We start from the raw sequence: 18,614 nt of genomic DNA on the forward strand, positions 1-18,614 counted from the left end.
CCGTAAATCAAAAGAGGGCAAGAAAACACAGATTCCGTGCTGTGTGTAAAGATGATGTCTCTTGTGTGGAATGACGACAAAACTGCAGTTTGTAAGCTCTATAAATTTTTACACCGGAAGTGAGCAGCAGTGAAGCGGGAGTTTCAGTGTAGAGTCTTTTTTTTTTTGTCGCGCTACTCGAGCTGAATTAAACCGCCAGTACACCACTGAAAGATTTAAATGAAGATGAGCTGACAAAATATTATATAGCACAGAAAAATATATTTATAGAGTAGTATATTTCATATCCAGTTAATGTTAATATATAAAAAGGTTTATATTATATATGACCAGTTTGATGTTCATTGATGAAATAGAAATGCTTTTGTTTGTGGTGAATGAATGTGAGCCTAACAGGTTTTTTTAGATTTCAGTCAATGTTACCATGAATTAATAGCATTCAATAAGTTAAAAAAATCTTACTTTAATCTTCAGAATTTAGTTCATGTGTTAATGTTAGAGTAATGTGTTTTCTGTTTGAGACCAGTTACTGTGAAACAACTTGTTGAAATGGAGAGAATAAAGTTTTTATTTGCATTTTTTTCAGAATTGTGGACTTAATTATTATTCATTTAAAAGAAGGTATAAAAAGGCAGAACTATCGGTATCAGCCGATATCACTGATTAATCGGTATCGGCTGAGAAATTTAGTATCGTGCATCTCTAGTCATCACTGCTGGTGTGTCTACAGTATGTGACTGAAGTGTGTGTGTGTCAGTGATGATGACTTAGTTGTTTTTTTTTTTTTTTACGGCATTTTGGACGATAACGATCAGGGAATAATTTTTATGCTAATGTTGTTGACGTATTCTCGGCTGTTGAATATGAATCTCGCCTAGGGCACCAAAGGGGATAGGACCGGCACTGTAAGCGGTACAGAAAATGGATGGAAGGATGGAAACTTAATCCACATTTAAATACGCTGAACAACAATTCCTACTTCGAAGTAGCACCTTGCAGTTTTTAGTTATAACTTACTGAAACAGTCATTTGGTGCAACCATTAATTTTCTTTGTCGTTCATAAACTCCAAAGTAGTGCCCATTTTACCTTCAAGCTAGGCTATGTAAATGTGCTGGTGCACTCACTGGTTTAAAGGAATGTAGTTCCAGGAACTACTTTAAGTTCTAACAGAGTAGCTCAGGTTCGTACACAGTTTACAGCCGGCAGAACAACAAGCTGAGGATAAGGGTCATGATCTCACAGTGCTCTGTTGAAGTATGTTGAGACGTAGGGATGTGTCGCAGCAGCTACAGCAAAGTTACTGCTTCCAGTGTCCACCAGGATATTCAACTGAAAGCACACAAAAATAAAAAAAAATGAGCACTGTAAACATGATGAATCATTTCATGAATCGACTCCCACCCTGTGATTCACACGTTGTCTGAGCTTTCAGGAAACTAGAACAGCAAACTTTACAAAAGATTAAGAATATTAACCATCACTCCAACAGCATGGGAATTAATCACATGTTTGCATGGGTAGCAAAGCTTGTAATGACAGCTGTGTGTAAAGAAGATATGAAGGATGAACACTTCTTGACATTTTTAATTTTTCATTTATGATGTAAGGCCGGTGACAAGATGTCTGAACCCAGAAAGAACTACTTTCTGAGAACAAAGAACTGCTACGAGAACAAACACTCAACCTCTCTCACACAAAATTAGCAACTCCATCTGAATTAGCACATGAGACTCAGTGGAGACTAGAAAATGTCTGAGCCAGGAGAGAACCACATTGTGAGGACAGAAACGAACACCAGACCTCTCTCACACGGATTTAGCATCTCCATTTGAATTAACACATGCTGAGTAGAGATCAGGAAATCGTCACTACACGGTTTCCTCCTTCCTCTCCTCACACCCTTCTCTCTCTCTGTGTCGAGATCATCCTAAACACACCCAAAGTCTATATACATTACATAACATGTTTTAATGTGAATAACTATTCATGTTTACTGTATTATACAAAAGGTCTCAGTGCAACTGGAAAATATGGTCTCATTCCCTCAACAGCAGTTTAAATAAAATGTTACATGCCGTTAAAGGCATACCCTCCCAAGGTCCCTCACTCAAATGACCTCCTGTATAAGGTACATCCTTCCACAGACATCAAATTATAATCACAAACACCACCATTTGGTGGACCACAGAGCATCTGGGTATTTAGGGGAGAGCTGGCCAAAGATTCGGGGAATTTGTAGACAGATCTCCCACACGATCACTGTGTGTTGTTTTTCTCTATCAGGTATGCAAGTATTGTCTTTCTTATGTTGTATTATTATGTTTTGAATTTGATTAGAATGTAATGTTGCATGTAATTCTTTCTTATTATTATCAAGAGTAGTGTTGGATTTGGATGTTTTCATACCTGGTTAAATAAATTGTTAGACTTGATTATATTCTGAATTATTCTGAATGTATTGTCTCTAGTAAATTATGGTAAGTCCTTGTTACAGCAAATCTGCGACCAGGTTAGTACAGGCTAACAATTTGTCATTAAGCTAAGTACTTAGAGTGTACAGGCTTGATAGGAAATATCCGTTTAGGACAACATAAAGTTGATCGACCAAGTCTAAATAGGATGAAGTCTAAACCTCTGATTACTGTAATATTCTTCTAGCTAGCGTGTACATAGGAAACTATGGCATGATTATATAAAGCTAATTCTACTCAGATATTATTGGTCTATCTTTGTAGATTTATTGGTCATGACCTCTGGCTAGAAATAACGTTACTGTAATTAAGTGTTACTAACTAAGGGAACTAAGAGACCAGGCTAATGACTTGGCTCTATTTAAGTGTACTTAGTGTGTACAGGCTCGATATGAAATACCCGTTTAGGACAACATAAAGTTGATCGACCAAGTCTAACTAGGGGGAAGTCTAAACCTCTGGTTATTGTAATCTTTCTCTAGTTAATGTGTACATAGGAAACTATGTCATGATTATATAAAGCTAATTTTACTTAGATATTATTGGTCTGTCTCTGTACATTTAGTGGTCATGACCTCTGACTAGAGATAACGTTACTATAACTAAGTGTTACTATCTAAGGGGACTAATAAAGTACTATTTAGGAAAGGGTAAGCATGGGGCGGTCATCTAAATAGTATTAGCCAATTACCCCTGGCTAATGACCAAGACTGGCGAGTTTGTGACCATGAGATCCGCGCACACGACCGGCGCAAGACTCGAAACAGAATCCGAATGAACGAGCACAGTATAAAGTATAGAATCAATTAGAATTAATCAAGTATAGAAGATTAAACGTATCAAAATATGAATAACTAAGTAATGAATACAACATCGAGGTTTTTACAATTGGAGTCAGATTTAATTTAAGAGAGTCAAGCAGAATTGAAATGACAAATTTAAATATATTCACATCGCTTCAAAAAGACAGGAACACGTGGAAATCCTTCTACCACGTCATTGGATACCGTCATTGTGCCAGTGGGTGGACCCCTACAATGAAATATCAATGAGTAAGACACTTCTCATTTACCACACTTGCACACATTTGTCTTACTAGTCTTGTGAGGACCCTCTATTGACAATCATTAATGCAGCTTAATGCTGTGTTACATTTAAATCTAACCTTAATATCAGTAACCAAAACAGAAACCTTGTGGCTCTTTTAGATTTGAAATAAAAGTTGCAGTTTTCTCTTTTTTTGGGGGTAGGGATTGGGGAAACAACAGTATTTCTTTGTGAGGACCAGCCAAATGTCCCCACAAATACAAAACTTCCTTCAAACATATCCTAAAAAAATGCTGCTGTGGAGACATTTGATCCCCATCAAGATATAAAAACATGCCCACACACACACACACACACACACACAGCTAATGATCTAAACCCTGCTCAAATTTTCCAACACACTAACCATCAAGCTACTGTGAAAATCCCATTCAGGGACTCTGCTGGCACAGCTCTCTCTCGCTCTCTCTCTCTCCCTGTCTCCACACACACATATGCTCCTGTTTTGGCAGACGCATGCGAGCAAGCCGCAGCAGTCAGAATAATGTTGTCTGAGCACCAGCTCAACGAGGGAGAACTAATGAGATAACGGAGCAGTGCCATCTTGCCGAGTGGGCAGAGGGGCCATTACAGACATTCCTCATCGTTAACTCCATCATAATAAACCTACTGACTCTGGGCTCCACTATGCCGCCAACATCTCCCATTGTCCCATTTCAAATCAGTTAAGCACTTCAACGCCGCCATTCATTTTAATGGCTTATTATCTCAATCAAACCATACGGAGAGGGGAAAATAAAAATGCTGATTTTATTCAAGCAACTGAGGTGACGTAATGAAGAACGTTTGTTTATCTACAGTGTCTTCTCTTCATAAATCATGTTTTTTTTTATAACCCTGCAGCTATTTGCTAATGTTTTTTTTGTGTAACTAGTTTCCTTATTCTTCACGTACAGTGAGGGAAAAAAGTATTTGATCCCCTGCTGATTTTGTATGTTTGCCCACTGACAAAGAAATGATCATTCTATAATTTTAATGGTAGATTTATTTGAACAGTGAGAGACAGAATAACAACAAAAAAATCCAGAAAAACGCATGTCAAAAATGTTATAAATTGATTTGCATTTTAATGAGGGAAATATGTATTTGACCCCTCTGCAAAACATGACTTAGTACTTGGTGGCAAAACCTTTGTTGGCAATCACAGAGGCCAGACGTTTCTTGTAGTTGGCCACCAGGTTTGCACACATCTCAGGAGGGATTTTGTCCCACTCCTCTTTGCAGATCTTCTCCAAGTCATTAAGGTTTCGAGGCTGACGTTTGGCAACTCGAACCTTCAGCTGCCTCCACAGATTTTCTATGGGATTAAGGTCTGGAGACTGGCTAGGCCACTCCAGGACCTTAATGTGCTTCTTCTTGAGCCACTCCTTTGTTGCCTTGGCCGTGTGTTTTGGGTCATTGTCATGCTGGAATACCCATCCACGACCCATTTTCAATGCCCTGGCTGAGGGAAGGAGGTTCTCACCCAAGATTTGACGGTACATGGCCCCGTCCATCGTCCCTCTGATGCGGTGAAGTTGTCCTGTCCCCTTAGCAGAAAAACACCCCCAAAGCATAATGTTTCCACCTCCATGTTTGATGGTGGGGATGGTGTTCTTGGGGTCATAGGCAGCATTCCTCCTCCTCCAAACACAGGGAGTTGAGTTGATGCCGAAGAGCTCCATTTTGGTCTCATCTGACCACAACACTTTCACCCAGTTGTCCTCTGAATCATTCAGATGTTCACTGGCAAACTTCAGACGGGTATGTATATGTGCTTTCTTGAGCAGGGGGACCTTGCGGGCGCTGCAGGATTTCAGTCCTTCACGGCGTAGTGTGTTACCAATTGTTTTCTTGGTGACTATGGTCCCAGCTGCCTTGAGATCATTGACAAGATCCTCCCGTGTAATTCTGGGCTGATTCCTCACTGTTCTCGTGATCATTGCAACTCCACGAGGTGAGATCTTGCATGGAACCCCAGGCCGAGGGAGATTGACAGTTCTTTTGTGTTTCATCCATTTGCGAATAATCGCAACAACTGTTGTCACCTTCTCACCAAGCTGCTTGGCAATGGTCTTGTAGCCCATTCCAGACTTGTGTAGGTCTACAATCTTGTCCCTGACATCCTTGGAGAGCTCTTTGGTCTTGGCCATTGTGGAGAGTTTGTAATCTGATTGATTGATTGCTTCTGTGGACAGGTGTCTTTTATACAGGTAACAAACTGAGATTAGGAGCACTCCCTTTAAGAGTGTGCTCCTAATCTCAGCTCCTTACCTGTATAAAAGACACCTGGGAGCCAGATATCGTTCTGATTGAGAGGGGGTCAAATACTTATTTCCCTCATTAAAATGCAAATCAATTTATAACATTTTTGACATGCGTTTTTCTGGATTTTTTTGTTGTTATTCTGTCTCTCACTGTTCAAATAAACCTACCATTAAAATTATAGACTGATAATTTCTTTGTCAGTGGGCAAACGTACAAAATCAGCAGGGGATCAAATACTTTTTTCCCTCACTGTATGAAGTGAAACCACTACGTAAAAGGAAACCAAACTTTTGAGATCTGGTGGTGAATCTAGAAAGTTCAAAGTTCATTATTTTGTCCTGTATGCATGTTTGCGCTAATTGAGGAATTTCATCCTCTACTCATTAATTTTCCAACTTTTTCTGGGTTAAACTTTACACAGAAAGGGCTCCGATTTCCATCCACATGCACTCATGTCTAACAAATGCTCTGCTATGCCCATACTCTAGCAGAAGCACCTTAAATTCTTGTTGGATGTATCCACACTAATCAAGTGGAGGTGATGTTGTGGATAGTCCCAAATGTATACCATAAATATTTATCACCTTTACTTCAGTGGATAATCTAAACTGGATACTGTACCAAAAACTGTTTCCGTAATCATAAAGATTGTCCTGTTATCATCGCAGGGCTCACAATATGCTCATACAGATTATCCTTTCAACGCATTGAACTATTCAACTTCACAGTATACAGTTGCAATCAAAATGATTCAACCCCAATTGCAAATCAGGTTTATTGTCAAAATGTACAGACATTCAGCTGTTTGCAATGAACAAATCAAACAAAAGCAATTGAAATAGTTACAATGAATGCTTCAAGTGGTTTCCCCAAATTCAACTGAAAATGCACCTTATAATGATTTCTCCAGTCTCAAAATTATTCAACCCCTTCATGGCAAGCATCTTTAGTACTTAGTAGAGCACCCTTTTGTTGTTATGACCTGCTGCAAACGAGATGCATCACTTCTGGCAGCGTTTCTGAGAAATCTTAGCTCATTCTTCATGAGTAATGTCCTCCAGTTTAGTAATATTCTTGGGTTTGCGTGCTCCAACCGCCTTCTTCAAATCCCACCAGAGATTTCCTATGGGGTTCAAGTCAGGTGACTGTGACGGCCCTGTAGGATCTTCCAGGTCTTCTTCTGCAAACAAGCCTTGGTGGAATTTGAAGTATGCTTGGGATCATTGTCCTGTTGGAAGGTCCAATGACGCCCAAGCTTCAGCTTCCTCACAGACGGCATGATGTTCTCTCCTAGGATTTCCAGATACTTCAATGAATCCATCTTGCCTTCCACATGCTGCAGGTTTCCAGTGCCAGAAGATGCAAAGCAGCCCCAGAGCATCACCGAGCCTCCACCATGCTTGACTGTGGACAGAGTGTTCTTTCTTCATTCTTCTTTCTCCAGACATACCGCTGGTCCATCGTGCCGAAAAGTTCCAATTTTGTTTCATCGCTCCACAGCACAGAATCCCATTTATTATTTATATGATTTGAGCCAACTTGACTTGTGCTTTTGGGTCAGTCGTGGTGTACGTCTTGGAGTTCTGGCATGGAAACCTTCTGCGTTTAGTACGCGCCTTACTGTGCTCACTGAAACCTCAGTGCCTGTTGCCACCAAGTCTTGCTGCAGGTCTTTTGCAGTCACTCGTTGGTTTTTCACAACCTGCCTTCTCTGTTGATAGTGTCCTTTTTCTGCCCCATCCAGGTATTTCATCAATTTTCTGCCCCAAGCCAGTTCAGGGATTTCATGTGTTCCAGCTCAAGCACACCTGGTGCAACTAATGAAGCCCCTGATTAGTTGCATCAAGTGTGCTTGAGACAACACCTGCTTTACATATCTGTGCTGTTGTCAAGTAAATCACGTAATGTAGTGGGGCTGCACGATTATGGCCAAAATGATAATCCCGATTATTTTAATCAATATTGAGTTCTCAATTATTCATTGATTTTAGTGACAACATATTTTTATTGCACTTTCACATTTATTAAGTTTTCTCATGCCACAATATAACGTACAAGTAGGCATGAGAAAACTTGAACTTGTCAATTATGACAGAATTTAGGAACATAGTGTGAGCCATGACAAATTAATTTACCTTCTGATAAACTAAATTTAATATTTTCAGTTAATTTTACAGACTGTATGCAAAAAACAACCGTTAACCTGTTCCACCTTGTAAACAAATACAATAAACCTCAATGTTCAGTGTTTGAAGTCTGCTGCCCTTAAATATATTTAAAGCTACACTATTAGACATTTTCCACTGTCATGGTTCTGGGCTGGAGTCAGTTCTCGACCCGCTCCGTGTATATTGTGTATATATCTGAATAATCTCATATAGGATGTGATTGGGTGAGTTCATTTACCCATCAGATGCAAAGCGCTTTAGTTTAATGGTGTTCATTAGGGACGCACCGATCAGGATTTTTACAGCCAATACTGATCCAGATACCAATCTTTTTTTGTTTAAACTTTAATCAGGAGGTCTGTCATAAACAGTTAAATGTAAGCTCTCTGCTCATGGTCACTGTTAATTGAGTTAAAATAAGAGCAATGAGAAATACTGTTGGTTAATTGATAAATAAACAAGCATAATATATTTATTTTTAAATATTTTAAAAACAATAGAGAGTCCTAATTAAAAGTAGACATGATCCATATTAGGAAAAAGGCTAATAGCTTTCTAAGGAAATAGTGAACTAAGCTTAATGTCAAATTGATATTAATGCAACCCATAGTAATTAAACATTATTCCATTTCTCATTTTATTTATATGTAATGAAGTTATTATAATATCTATTTTTTATATTAAATGATTTATTTATAACAAAGCACATTTGCTGTCTTTACATTTTAGTAGTTTTATTTTTGTTAGTTTATCAGTTTTAGATTGGTTCTCCCAGTACAGTGTCCATGTGTGCTGATAATATTTTGGGGGGAATAAATCAAAACATGGAAACTGGAGTTGACTTTTCTAGTGATTTCTGGCAACCGTGAGTTTAAATGAAGTGAATTAGCGTTAGTGAATGGAGAGCAGCAGCGTACTGTATGTTTACAGACTGAACAGTTGCTAGTCTTGATTATGATTGGTGAGGAATTTTTGAATAAAGAAGTTTGAATTAAACCCACCTTGTAGCATTAGCATTACTATTAATTTACTCCACGCGAAGTTGCTGTGTCTACACGAGCAGGTGCAAGTCCGGGTCATTTTGCGGGATCAATAAAAGATGGCGGTTGTGAGATCGGGAAGTTGAAGCAGATGATGTACAGAGTTACTTGTCATCATAATGGCTTCTCTGCAATATTTACACACTTGTTCGGTTGACTGAGGTGATGAAAAGCAGTGTGAAAGTAACTGTTGCTCGGTGTAGATGTATTTTGGACTTCCTGTAGTTTTTATTCCGATTGTATTATACAACTCTGAACAGGTCACTCACACCGGTGCGCCTAAATATTTATTCACAGTCACACAAAATACTTTTCAGTCACAAATGCGAGTGAAACGGTCACACTGTAGAGCTCTGAGTTTATCTGCAAAGTTTTTTCCCGTTCGGTGTGATGACGTTTAATGTCCCCGACAACCTCTATAGTGCCATTTAGCATCATCATGATTTCTCCTCGCGCAAAGCGCTGGAGCTCGAAGCGAAGCTGGCAGCTCCAGCACTAACATGCAAATCCGTTTCGGGGTTTTGGCACTACAAAATGACGTCATCCCTGCACCGCTCTATGGTGATAGGCTGTAAGTGTAGGAAGCACTTGATTTGATCTGCAGTGGAGTTTTAGCGGAGGACGAACTTTAAACGTTAATATTGCAGTCGATCATGTTCATTTAATCGTGGGCAGTCAAAATCGTAATCGCGATCGATATCCGATTAATTGTGCAGCCTAATAATGTTTTAGCTTTATTAGATGAGAGATAGGCAAACAAATCCAAATCGTGTAACACAGGTGTGGTCAAAACAGGCAAAGGGTCAGGCGATTGGCAAATGGTCATTAACGAGGCTAGACAAAAATCAAAGCAGGCTATGCTATAAACAAGATCAAAACCATGAAACAAAACATGCGGAACAGTGGCTTGGCATGGTGATAACTCTCAATACTTCGCACTGAACATAGACGCACGAGGGGTTTAAATATCAAACATAATCAAGGGTGAACACAAAAGAGCTGAGACTAATGATGACACATAAGGGAATGGTTAATGGTCTGCACTTTTATAGCACTTTACAATTTGTCTCATTCATGCATTCACACACACCCCAATGGTAGCAGAGCTGCCATGAAAGGCACTAATCTGCCATTGGGAGCAACTTGGGGTTCAGTGTCTTGCCCACAGACACTTCGGCATGTGGAGTCACATGGGCCGGGAATCGAACCGCCAACCCTACGATTACTGGACAACCCGCTCTACCAACTGAGCCACAGCCGTCCCAGAAGGTGTATAAGCCGTTTTTCCGTTTTCCACAGCTTCTTCTTTAATTGCTGTGCAGCATTTTATTAGAGCCAGCACTAGTGACCTATAAGTGACTGTCTGGTATGTCTCAAGCTGCAATGTGCCGTATACTCCCTAGTGTGCCATCATCTGCCTTCTCATGACACTCGCATGCCTTCCTCGCAAGGCCAACAGTCACCAAGACACTTTGAATAAAAACAAAAGATTTCTTGTGCGATATGCCTGGTGTCCTTGATCACCTTCATCACCTAATACAGTGCAGTAGATAATACAGTACAAATAAGGGAAACAATGAATGAAATACAGGAGCAGAGACAGGACATAAACCATAACAAAACACACAAGTCAAAAGTAAACAAAGTCAATCTCACTGACAAACCCGGGAGTGCGCACTCACGCTTTGAGCTTGCACTTCGGGTTTTCAAAACGGAGGAAGGGGGAAATACAAGCTACTGTATTATCTACTGCACTGTATTAAGTGATGTAGGTGATCAAGGACACCAGGCACATCGCACTAGAAAACCTTTGTTTTTATTCAAACTGTCTTGGTGACTATTGGCCTTTTGGAAAAGGAGGAAGGCATGCGAGTGTCATGAGAAGGCAGATGATGGAACACTAGGGAGTATACGGCACACGGCACATTGCAACTTGAGACCTAGCAGATCAGTCACTTATAGCTCGCTCGTGCTGTCTCTAATAAAGTGCTGCACAACAATTAAAGAAGAAGCCGTGGAAAACGGAAAAACGGCTTATACGCCTTCTTTTACATAAATTTACACATATTCAAGAGCATGAGTAGGATACAAACTTTTTCTTGGAATAATAATAATACTTACAGTATTTTTATAGATACAAACATCTTGTGTAAATGCTCCTATGAACGATTTATGAATAAATCCAAATCATATCCAGTGTAAGAAAGGAGGCCCAGGGTTTCTTCCTCGCCTTGTTTTTCCCTTTCCACTGGTGCCTCTGGCTTGCTCATCAAATCCGTTTTGTGACTACGTCTACTAAACGTTTAAAAGAGCCATACAAATAAAACGAAATTGAATTTTTGCCTGCCATGAGGTTTTCTAAAAAATGTTAGATGCTAGTTGACTAGTAATCATAATCTTCACTTGTAATACTAATCAATATGATCCAAGAATTCTCTCAGAAATCCAGTCAGGTTTGCTGAAGTTAGCTACATGGCTAGTGAGTGGCCTGTGTTAGGTTTTCACTGCACTTAGCAATTTAAAACTTGAACAAATATCTCGATCTTGGTCTCATCACACCAAAAAAATAAATAAATCTTCGCTAGCCCACTTTAATATGGCTGTTCTTGAGCAATGGTTTCTTTCTAGCCACCCTCCCATACAGTCCTCGTTTATGCAGAGTTCATTAAATTGTTGTCATCTTCACTCCACTCTCAGCCACCGTACTCTGTAAATCCTTCAGAGTAACTGTTGACCTCACTGTGGCTTCCCACATCAGTCTCCGTCTTGGTTTTGTGCTGGATTTTGAGAGACGGCCTTGTCTAGGTAGTGCTGGGGTGGCATGGTGCAGCTTCCACTTCCTCACTATTGATCCAACAGGGCTTACTGGGATGTCCAACCTCATTTTCACTGAGTTCCTTCAGACTGACAGTCTCTTCAATGGCAGTTCAACTGAGGTTGTTTTTCTCCAGAAAATGGGAGCTCTTTTAGCGTTTCACAGGTGAAGACCACTCGTAAGCCAATTATGTCTTTCATCTGGAGCTGCTGGATCTTAAATACTCATGCAAGCAGCATTTTGTCGGTTTTTGATTTTCTTTGAAACACCAATCAATAATAAATCTTGACTTTAAAAATTCACTGTTCAAGAAAACATGAGTTTCCAATCAAAATACTGGCAGGAAGAATATATGTATTTATCATTTGCGATGCAGACAAATCTGATAAATTCCAGGGGGGGTTGAATATTTTTGCAAATTACTGTATATGAATGCCAATGACTTCCTTCTGCCGGCCTGAAAAATTCCACATTTAGACATGCCCATTTTCACACCTATGGTCTTGAAAATAAAAAAAGTACATGTTCTCAAACCTGGGAGAGCGTAGTATTAGAGGACACAGGATTAGACCTTCAACTTGCAACTAGACTTGCAAATATGGTCCTAAATATCCAGCTTCTCTTAGCTGGTATCTTGTTTACTTGCCTGCCTAATGCTCCTCTGAGCCCCCTCCCTTCCTCTCCTCTTCATCCTCCCACTCCAGCGCTTTGCACGCTAGGCTAATCGGCCCACATCAAGATGCTTTGGCTAATTGGCAGGCACTCTCTGTCACCGTGTACACATCTGCTACCTGTTTGTAACAATTAGTAGATGTGAGCCACTCCAGCCGTCGCCTCGGCGGACCTCGACAGATTCAACAATTAGTGGCTTGTTTAAAAAGCCTGGTGTCAATTAACATAAGTACCGTTAATTACATATCCATTGAGGATCTTGGATTGGGTTTTAAATGCTCGCATCATTAGGGTCAGCCTGCTTAGTCATCTAAGGAGAAGATGAGAGGACCGATAAAAGCGCCTGGATAATGAAGATTTCACACAGAGCAACACAGATGGAGCAATCATCAAATCATGATGTACTTGAACTGCATTCACATGACCTGGAGCTCACAAGATCTGCACAAATCACGTGTAAGCCTGAGGGAATGAGCTCATGGTCTTTGGGTTATGATGGGGTGGGGAAATTAGGAAATGAAAGAGGGAATGACTGTGCCGTTTCCTCACCTTGGGACGAAGGGAACATTATTTTGATGTATTCTACATTTGTTTTATGTATAGTTTTTGTTAAGTATTGTACAGTGACCTTATGCCTGATGAAGAGACGATATAAATAAAATGTATTCTTCATCATCTTAATTTTTCTTCACTTCATCAGCTTCAAAGACATTTCAGAAAATTATTACATAGAATTGTAAGTGTCAAACCAAACCAACCACAGAAATATTCTTTGAAATGTTTAAAAGACTGTTTATGTAATATCTTTGAAAAGGGAATGTACTGCTGATCAAGAATTGTGCAGCTCTAATATCCATCCATCCATTTTCCATACCGCTTATCCTACACAGGGTCACAGGAGAGCGTGGAGCCTATCCCAAGGGACTCGGGGCACAAGGCAGGGGACACCCTAGACATTCAAACACTACGGACTATTTAGAGATGCCAATAAGCCTACACCGCATATCTTTGGACTGGGGTACCAGGAGGAAACCCCAGCAAATGTGCTAGCCACTAAGCCACAGTGACCCCCAGCCCTAATATCCAATATCCTTTATATCTTTTAAAAGGGAATGTATTACTGACCAAGAATTGTGAAGTCTTAATATCCCAATAATTAGGCTATACAAATTTATTTCAAATGATTCATTGAATCGGGTGGCTTAGTGGTTAGCACGTTTGCCTCACACCTCCAGGGTCGGGGGTTCGATTCCCACCGGGGCCGTGTGTGTGGAGTTGTCATGTTCTCCCTGTGCAGCGGGGGTTTCCTCTGGGTATTCCGATTTCCTCCCCCAGTCCAAAGACATGCATGGTAGGCTGATTGGCGTGTCCGTAGTATATGTGTGAGTGTGCCCTGTGATGGATTGGCACCCTGTCCAGGGTGTACCCCACCTTGTGCCAGATGCTCCCTGGGATAGGCTCCAGGTTTCACCGTGACCCTATAAGCAGTATAGAAGATGGATGGATGGATTCATTGAATCAGTTTCCCACCACTCTCAGTCTGCTTTCCACAAACTTCCTGCTTGCATATGTTTGCCTAATTATTGGATATTAGGGCTGCACGATTCTTGATGATGTTGGAATCATGATACTTTGGCTTAAGTTTGACATCACAATGCTTACTTGCAATTCTTTGACCAAATTTGTAAGGAACAATGTGTATATTTATTATTAAATAGGTACAATTTTCCCTTTTTTTGCCATTAATCTACACCCAATAATTCGAAACCATGTTTCAAAAAAATTAGGAACAATAGAGTGGATAACAAAAGTTTACAAATCTGTTAAAATCGCAGGTTTTTATGATGTAGAAAATGAAGCCAAGATAAATCATGTGAAGATCTTTTTCCACTTTTAATTTGATATAGCAACCAAAATTAAGTGAAAATCAAATAGAAAAGTTTTAGGAAAAGTGTTGCATTTGAGACTGTGAGGCAGGTGACTGTGCTCAGAATTAACCTCATGAATTCAAACAGAATTCAAACTCATGTTCAAAAGTAATCATCATACACCTGTCATCAATGCAGTGATTCTGATTAACCATAAATAAAGATCAGCTGTTTCTGTAGGATCTTCTTGACATCTGCTTGGTTTCATCTGACTGCTGAAGACATGGTCCAAAAAGTATGTATGGGATCTCATTATTGAGAGATATCAATCAGGATAGGGGTTTTTACCATTTTTTTTTTTAACAAAACATTACATATACTATGGAACCCATGGAAGTGGAGAAAATGGGGAACCACAGGGACATTACAAAGAACAGTACATCCCTTCAAAATAGACAAAAGGACAACACAAATACTTTTCAGGGAGGCTGCCAAGAGACCTACGGCAACGCTAAAGGAGTTGCAGGAATATCTGGAAAGTACTGATTACTCTGCATGTGACAACAATCTCTCTTATTGTCTTGTATTGTTGAAGCCCTTTCTAATAAAAAAAAAAATTAAACAAAAAAAAGCATCCAAGCCCACTTAAAATTTGCCAAAACATACGTGCAGTCACCCAAAACCATGTGGCAAAATGTGTTATGGTCTGATGAGACCAAGGTAAAACTTTTTTTTGCCATAATTCCAAAAGATGTTTGACACAAAAACAAGAAGGCATATCACCCAAAGAACACCACACCTACAGTGAAGCATGGTGGTGGCATCATCATCATCCTTTTAAAGCTGTTCTAAAAAGGCTGGTTATTCTGCAGGATATTACTACATTTAAATATTTGCATATCATATGACGAGAAAAAATCTAAAGGAAAATCTACGCTGCCGTCTGCTCAGTGAGTGCTTTGCTTTTGTCTACATATGTTCTACATTCATGTTGTGTTTTTGTGTCATCTTATGAGCAGCACAATGGATTCACGCTCTAGGTCTTTGTGTTTTTATCCTTGGTGTGCTGTAGCTACTTTAATCATCGAAAAACAACTTGCACCACAAGTAATCATCTCATACTCTCAAGAAAGTGCATAGAACACTAAGGCAATAAGAGGTGTTGGGTGAATAAACCATTCCTGGTGAACATGATCCCTTTGCTGCTCCCTTTGGTCGTAATCTCAGTCAGCTGCCTGCCTGGTAATCATGTGAACTCATGTGAGCTCGAGCTTTCAGGCCCACAGCAGACATATGAAGGAAAGTCTTGGTCTCCCTTGTGTTACCCAAGGGGGAAAAGCATAGTCTCTTTAATCACATGCTGCCCTCAATACCACAAAACCATGATCATAATTCTTATCCAGATCCTTTCTGTTCAAGGCTTCAGAGATCCAGACCATCTGAAATGTGTAGTAGTGGTTGGTTCGTGGACTGGACAATTTCTGTCACCCACCTGAGCACTTCATCAGAACTAATCAAATATCTTTGACATTATACCACATGCTTGGTCACCCAATTAAGCCTTACAATCCTACTGGGGGAAAAAAAACTAAACAATAGAAACCATCACAGAAATTCTAATGGTTTCTACTACAAATTCCATTACAAACCATCAGCTAAGCATTAAAACAATTATCATTACTGGTCCATAACTGTATCTACTAGACATAACATGCCACCAACAGAAGGCAACAAATTACCAGTAGAGACCAACAGGGACAGTTTCCATTATAACCATTAAAAATTTTATGAGGGTTTCTATTGTTTTGGGGGGGGTTTTCAGCAGGGAATAACCGATTACTCAATGTGTTTCCTAAAACCCATTACTAAAATAAACTAGTAATTTCACTGGGAGTCAAAAATAAATAGGTTTCTTTATAACCACCGAACAATACTTCAGATTAAACTTACAAACATTAAAATACTGCCAAAAAGACGGTGTACCAGGTGTATTTTAAACCTCAAGAAATAGAAATTGTTCATTTGGCTATTTGTACTTCACCAGCAAAGCTGTTAAAATGCCTAAAAATGATGATGTATACCAAGTTAAAACACTACAAAACAGTACTAAAATACTACACATTAAAAGTGTAAGAAGTAATAGCGGGGATGTAAAAATAAAATACAACTGAATATTCATGAAAAAGAGAATTTTTTAAATAGCTCTTAAGAAGCCAGTTGAGCTAATGTACTTATTTTATTTTAAAAGCCTATTACGGTAGTTTCAATAAAGAAAGTGGCACTTAATAATATTTTATATGAATATACTTGTATTTATAAATAAAAAAAACAAGTAACATAAAAGTACACCTTTTTAAAAGCAGTTGTGAGTAATGTGAGGTGATTTTCCTCAGGGACAGAAAAAGCTCTCGTGCTACTGTTTTGCTAGTAAACCTACAGTAGGCTAAATAACATCATCCATACAGTAAAGCTGTGAGGTCTGTGATATATATTTCTTTCTTTCTTTTTCTGATATCACAACCTACATATTATCAAAAGTTATATTTATTATTGTGCTCTTATTTGACTGGCCATTTGAACTGAATGGCGTTAATCCAAAACTCAAAAACAACAAGTAGAAATAAATGTCCCAATGGACCTCATGTGTTAAACTGGTGGAAAATTCTGGAACAATGAGAGTGAGGAATTTATTTCACTGTTACAAAGTTTCAGAAGGGATGAGAAGTGTATTGTGAAAAGTTTCTCATGAACTTTTCATCAATTTTGGACCAAACATTCTAGTGTTCATATATATATATATATATATATATATATATATATATATATATATATATATAAAATTAAAAAATAAAGGGTGGGGGGCTTACCGTCTGACCTGGCGTCCCGATCACCATCTGCAAGTAATAACCCCGACCAGCGTCCCCTTCTAAATTATCCACCATGCTTAAGAAGTTGACATTTCCCGCAGGATCCGATGCGAGAGACAGGCCGTCTCCAGATGCGCTCTGGTTTCTCTTTAAGGCACTGAGCTCCAGCAGCACCGACGAGTCCAACTTTCCGCTAAACATCTTCAGAGGGACTCGGTAAAGTGACTCCGAGCTCCAAAAACAGAGACACAGCAGCGGCAAGCTGCGGACAGACATCATAACAACTCACTGAACACAGCAGTAATGTGCTGAGAAAGGGGGGAAATCAGGCTCGGGTCAGAAGACAAAGTCGTGCCGTGTTCGTCTCGCCCATTTCTGACACTTCCGAGTAATTAGTGATGGCAGGTTAGACAAGTCCCAGAGAGAGAGAGAGAGAGAGATAAAAACTGGAGAACTTCCTGAACTTCCATCAGACGGATGTGACGCTTCAGAAAACATTCCAGCACTGCAACAAGTGCCGCATGCAACTTAACGAGTAAATATTATAAATACATAAGAGCGATTTGTTTACTGTGAGCCAAAATGTAATCTTTTTAAGAGACTCAAGAACCTTGATTAACCAGAAAAGCTCATTGTTTTCGATTTATGACGTTTTTATGCAGGGGTTCCCAAACTTTTTCAGGGCAAGGCCCCCCAGATGGCATTAACATTTGACCGAGGCCCCCCTTTTGCAAGATGTCTTTAAAACACATACAAAATACAGACTTCTGAATATATCCCCTTTATCTAAATTAATAATTACATCTTACATCTTTACATTACATTAGGTATTGATTGTGTGTGTGGTTGTCTGAGAGTGAGAAAGAGAAAATATACTAGCGGGAGGGATGGGCTTGGTAGCTCCGACCAAATTGTTGAGGCCCCCCGGGCTCCCCCTGGCGGCCAAGGGGGCCGCGGCCCCCACTTTGAAAACCACTGTTTTTATGGATATCACTTTTATTAATGCCATTTTTAAAATTAATTTTCCTAGATCCTTTCTTGCTACTTGGAACTTCAAAATAAAAAATAATAATAATAAAAACAAAACAAATAAAACTGCACACTATTTTACTAAAAAGCATGTAAAAATATAACTTTTTTGTGGCATTTGCTAAAGTGCATACTATTATTTAATAGAGTAACATATGCTGCCTTTGAACATACTACTGATCCAATTCCACTTTACCGAATGAATGTAATCCGTGGCCTTTAGGAATAAAATAATAGCTAATAAATAAATGTAAGGAAATATTACTAATATAACAGCTGACATGTCTGCTACAAGTCAAACATTGCTAGTGTTTAATAGAAAAGCATA

At 39.3% G+C, this 18,614-nt stretch overlaps 1 protein-coding gene across 2 annotated transcripts in view; it reads right to left on the reverse strand.

Annotated features, from left to right (window-relative positions):
• bace2 (beta-secretase 2) overlaps positions 1 to 18,402 on the reverse strand; it is a 37,870-nt gene extending 19,468 nt beyond the window's left edge. For both annotated transcript variants that reach the window (XM_053651533.1, XM_053651534.1), the window contains exons 1-2: positions 17,258 to 18,402; positions 1,243 to 1,331 (exon numbers count right to left, since the gene is read on the reverse strand). In XM_053651533.1, the coding sequence (XP_053507508.1) occupies positions 1,243 to 1,331; positions 17,258 to 17,536 (368 nt within the window). In that variant the 5' untranslated portion in view covers positions 17,537 to 18,402. The remainder of the gene's footprint in view (positions 1 to 1,242; positions 1,332 to 17,257) is intronic.
• Positions 18,403 to 18,614: the final 212 nt, after the last annotated feature.

This window comes from Ictalurus furcatus, chromosome 20 (genome assembly GCF_023375685.1).
Source record: "Ictalurus furcatus strain D&B chromosome 20, Billie_1.0, whole genome shotgun sequence".
Classification (NCBI taxonomy): domain Eukaryota; kingdom Metazoa; phylum Chordata; class Actinopteri; order Siluriformes; family Ictaluridae; genus Ictalurus; species Ictalurus furcatus.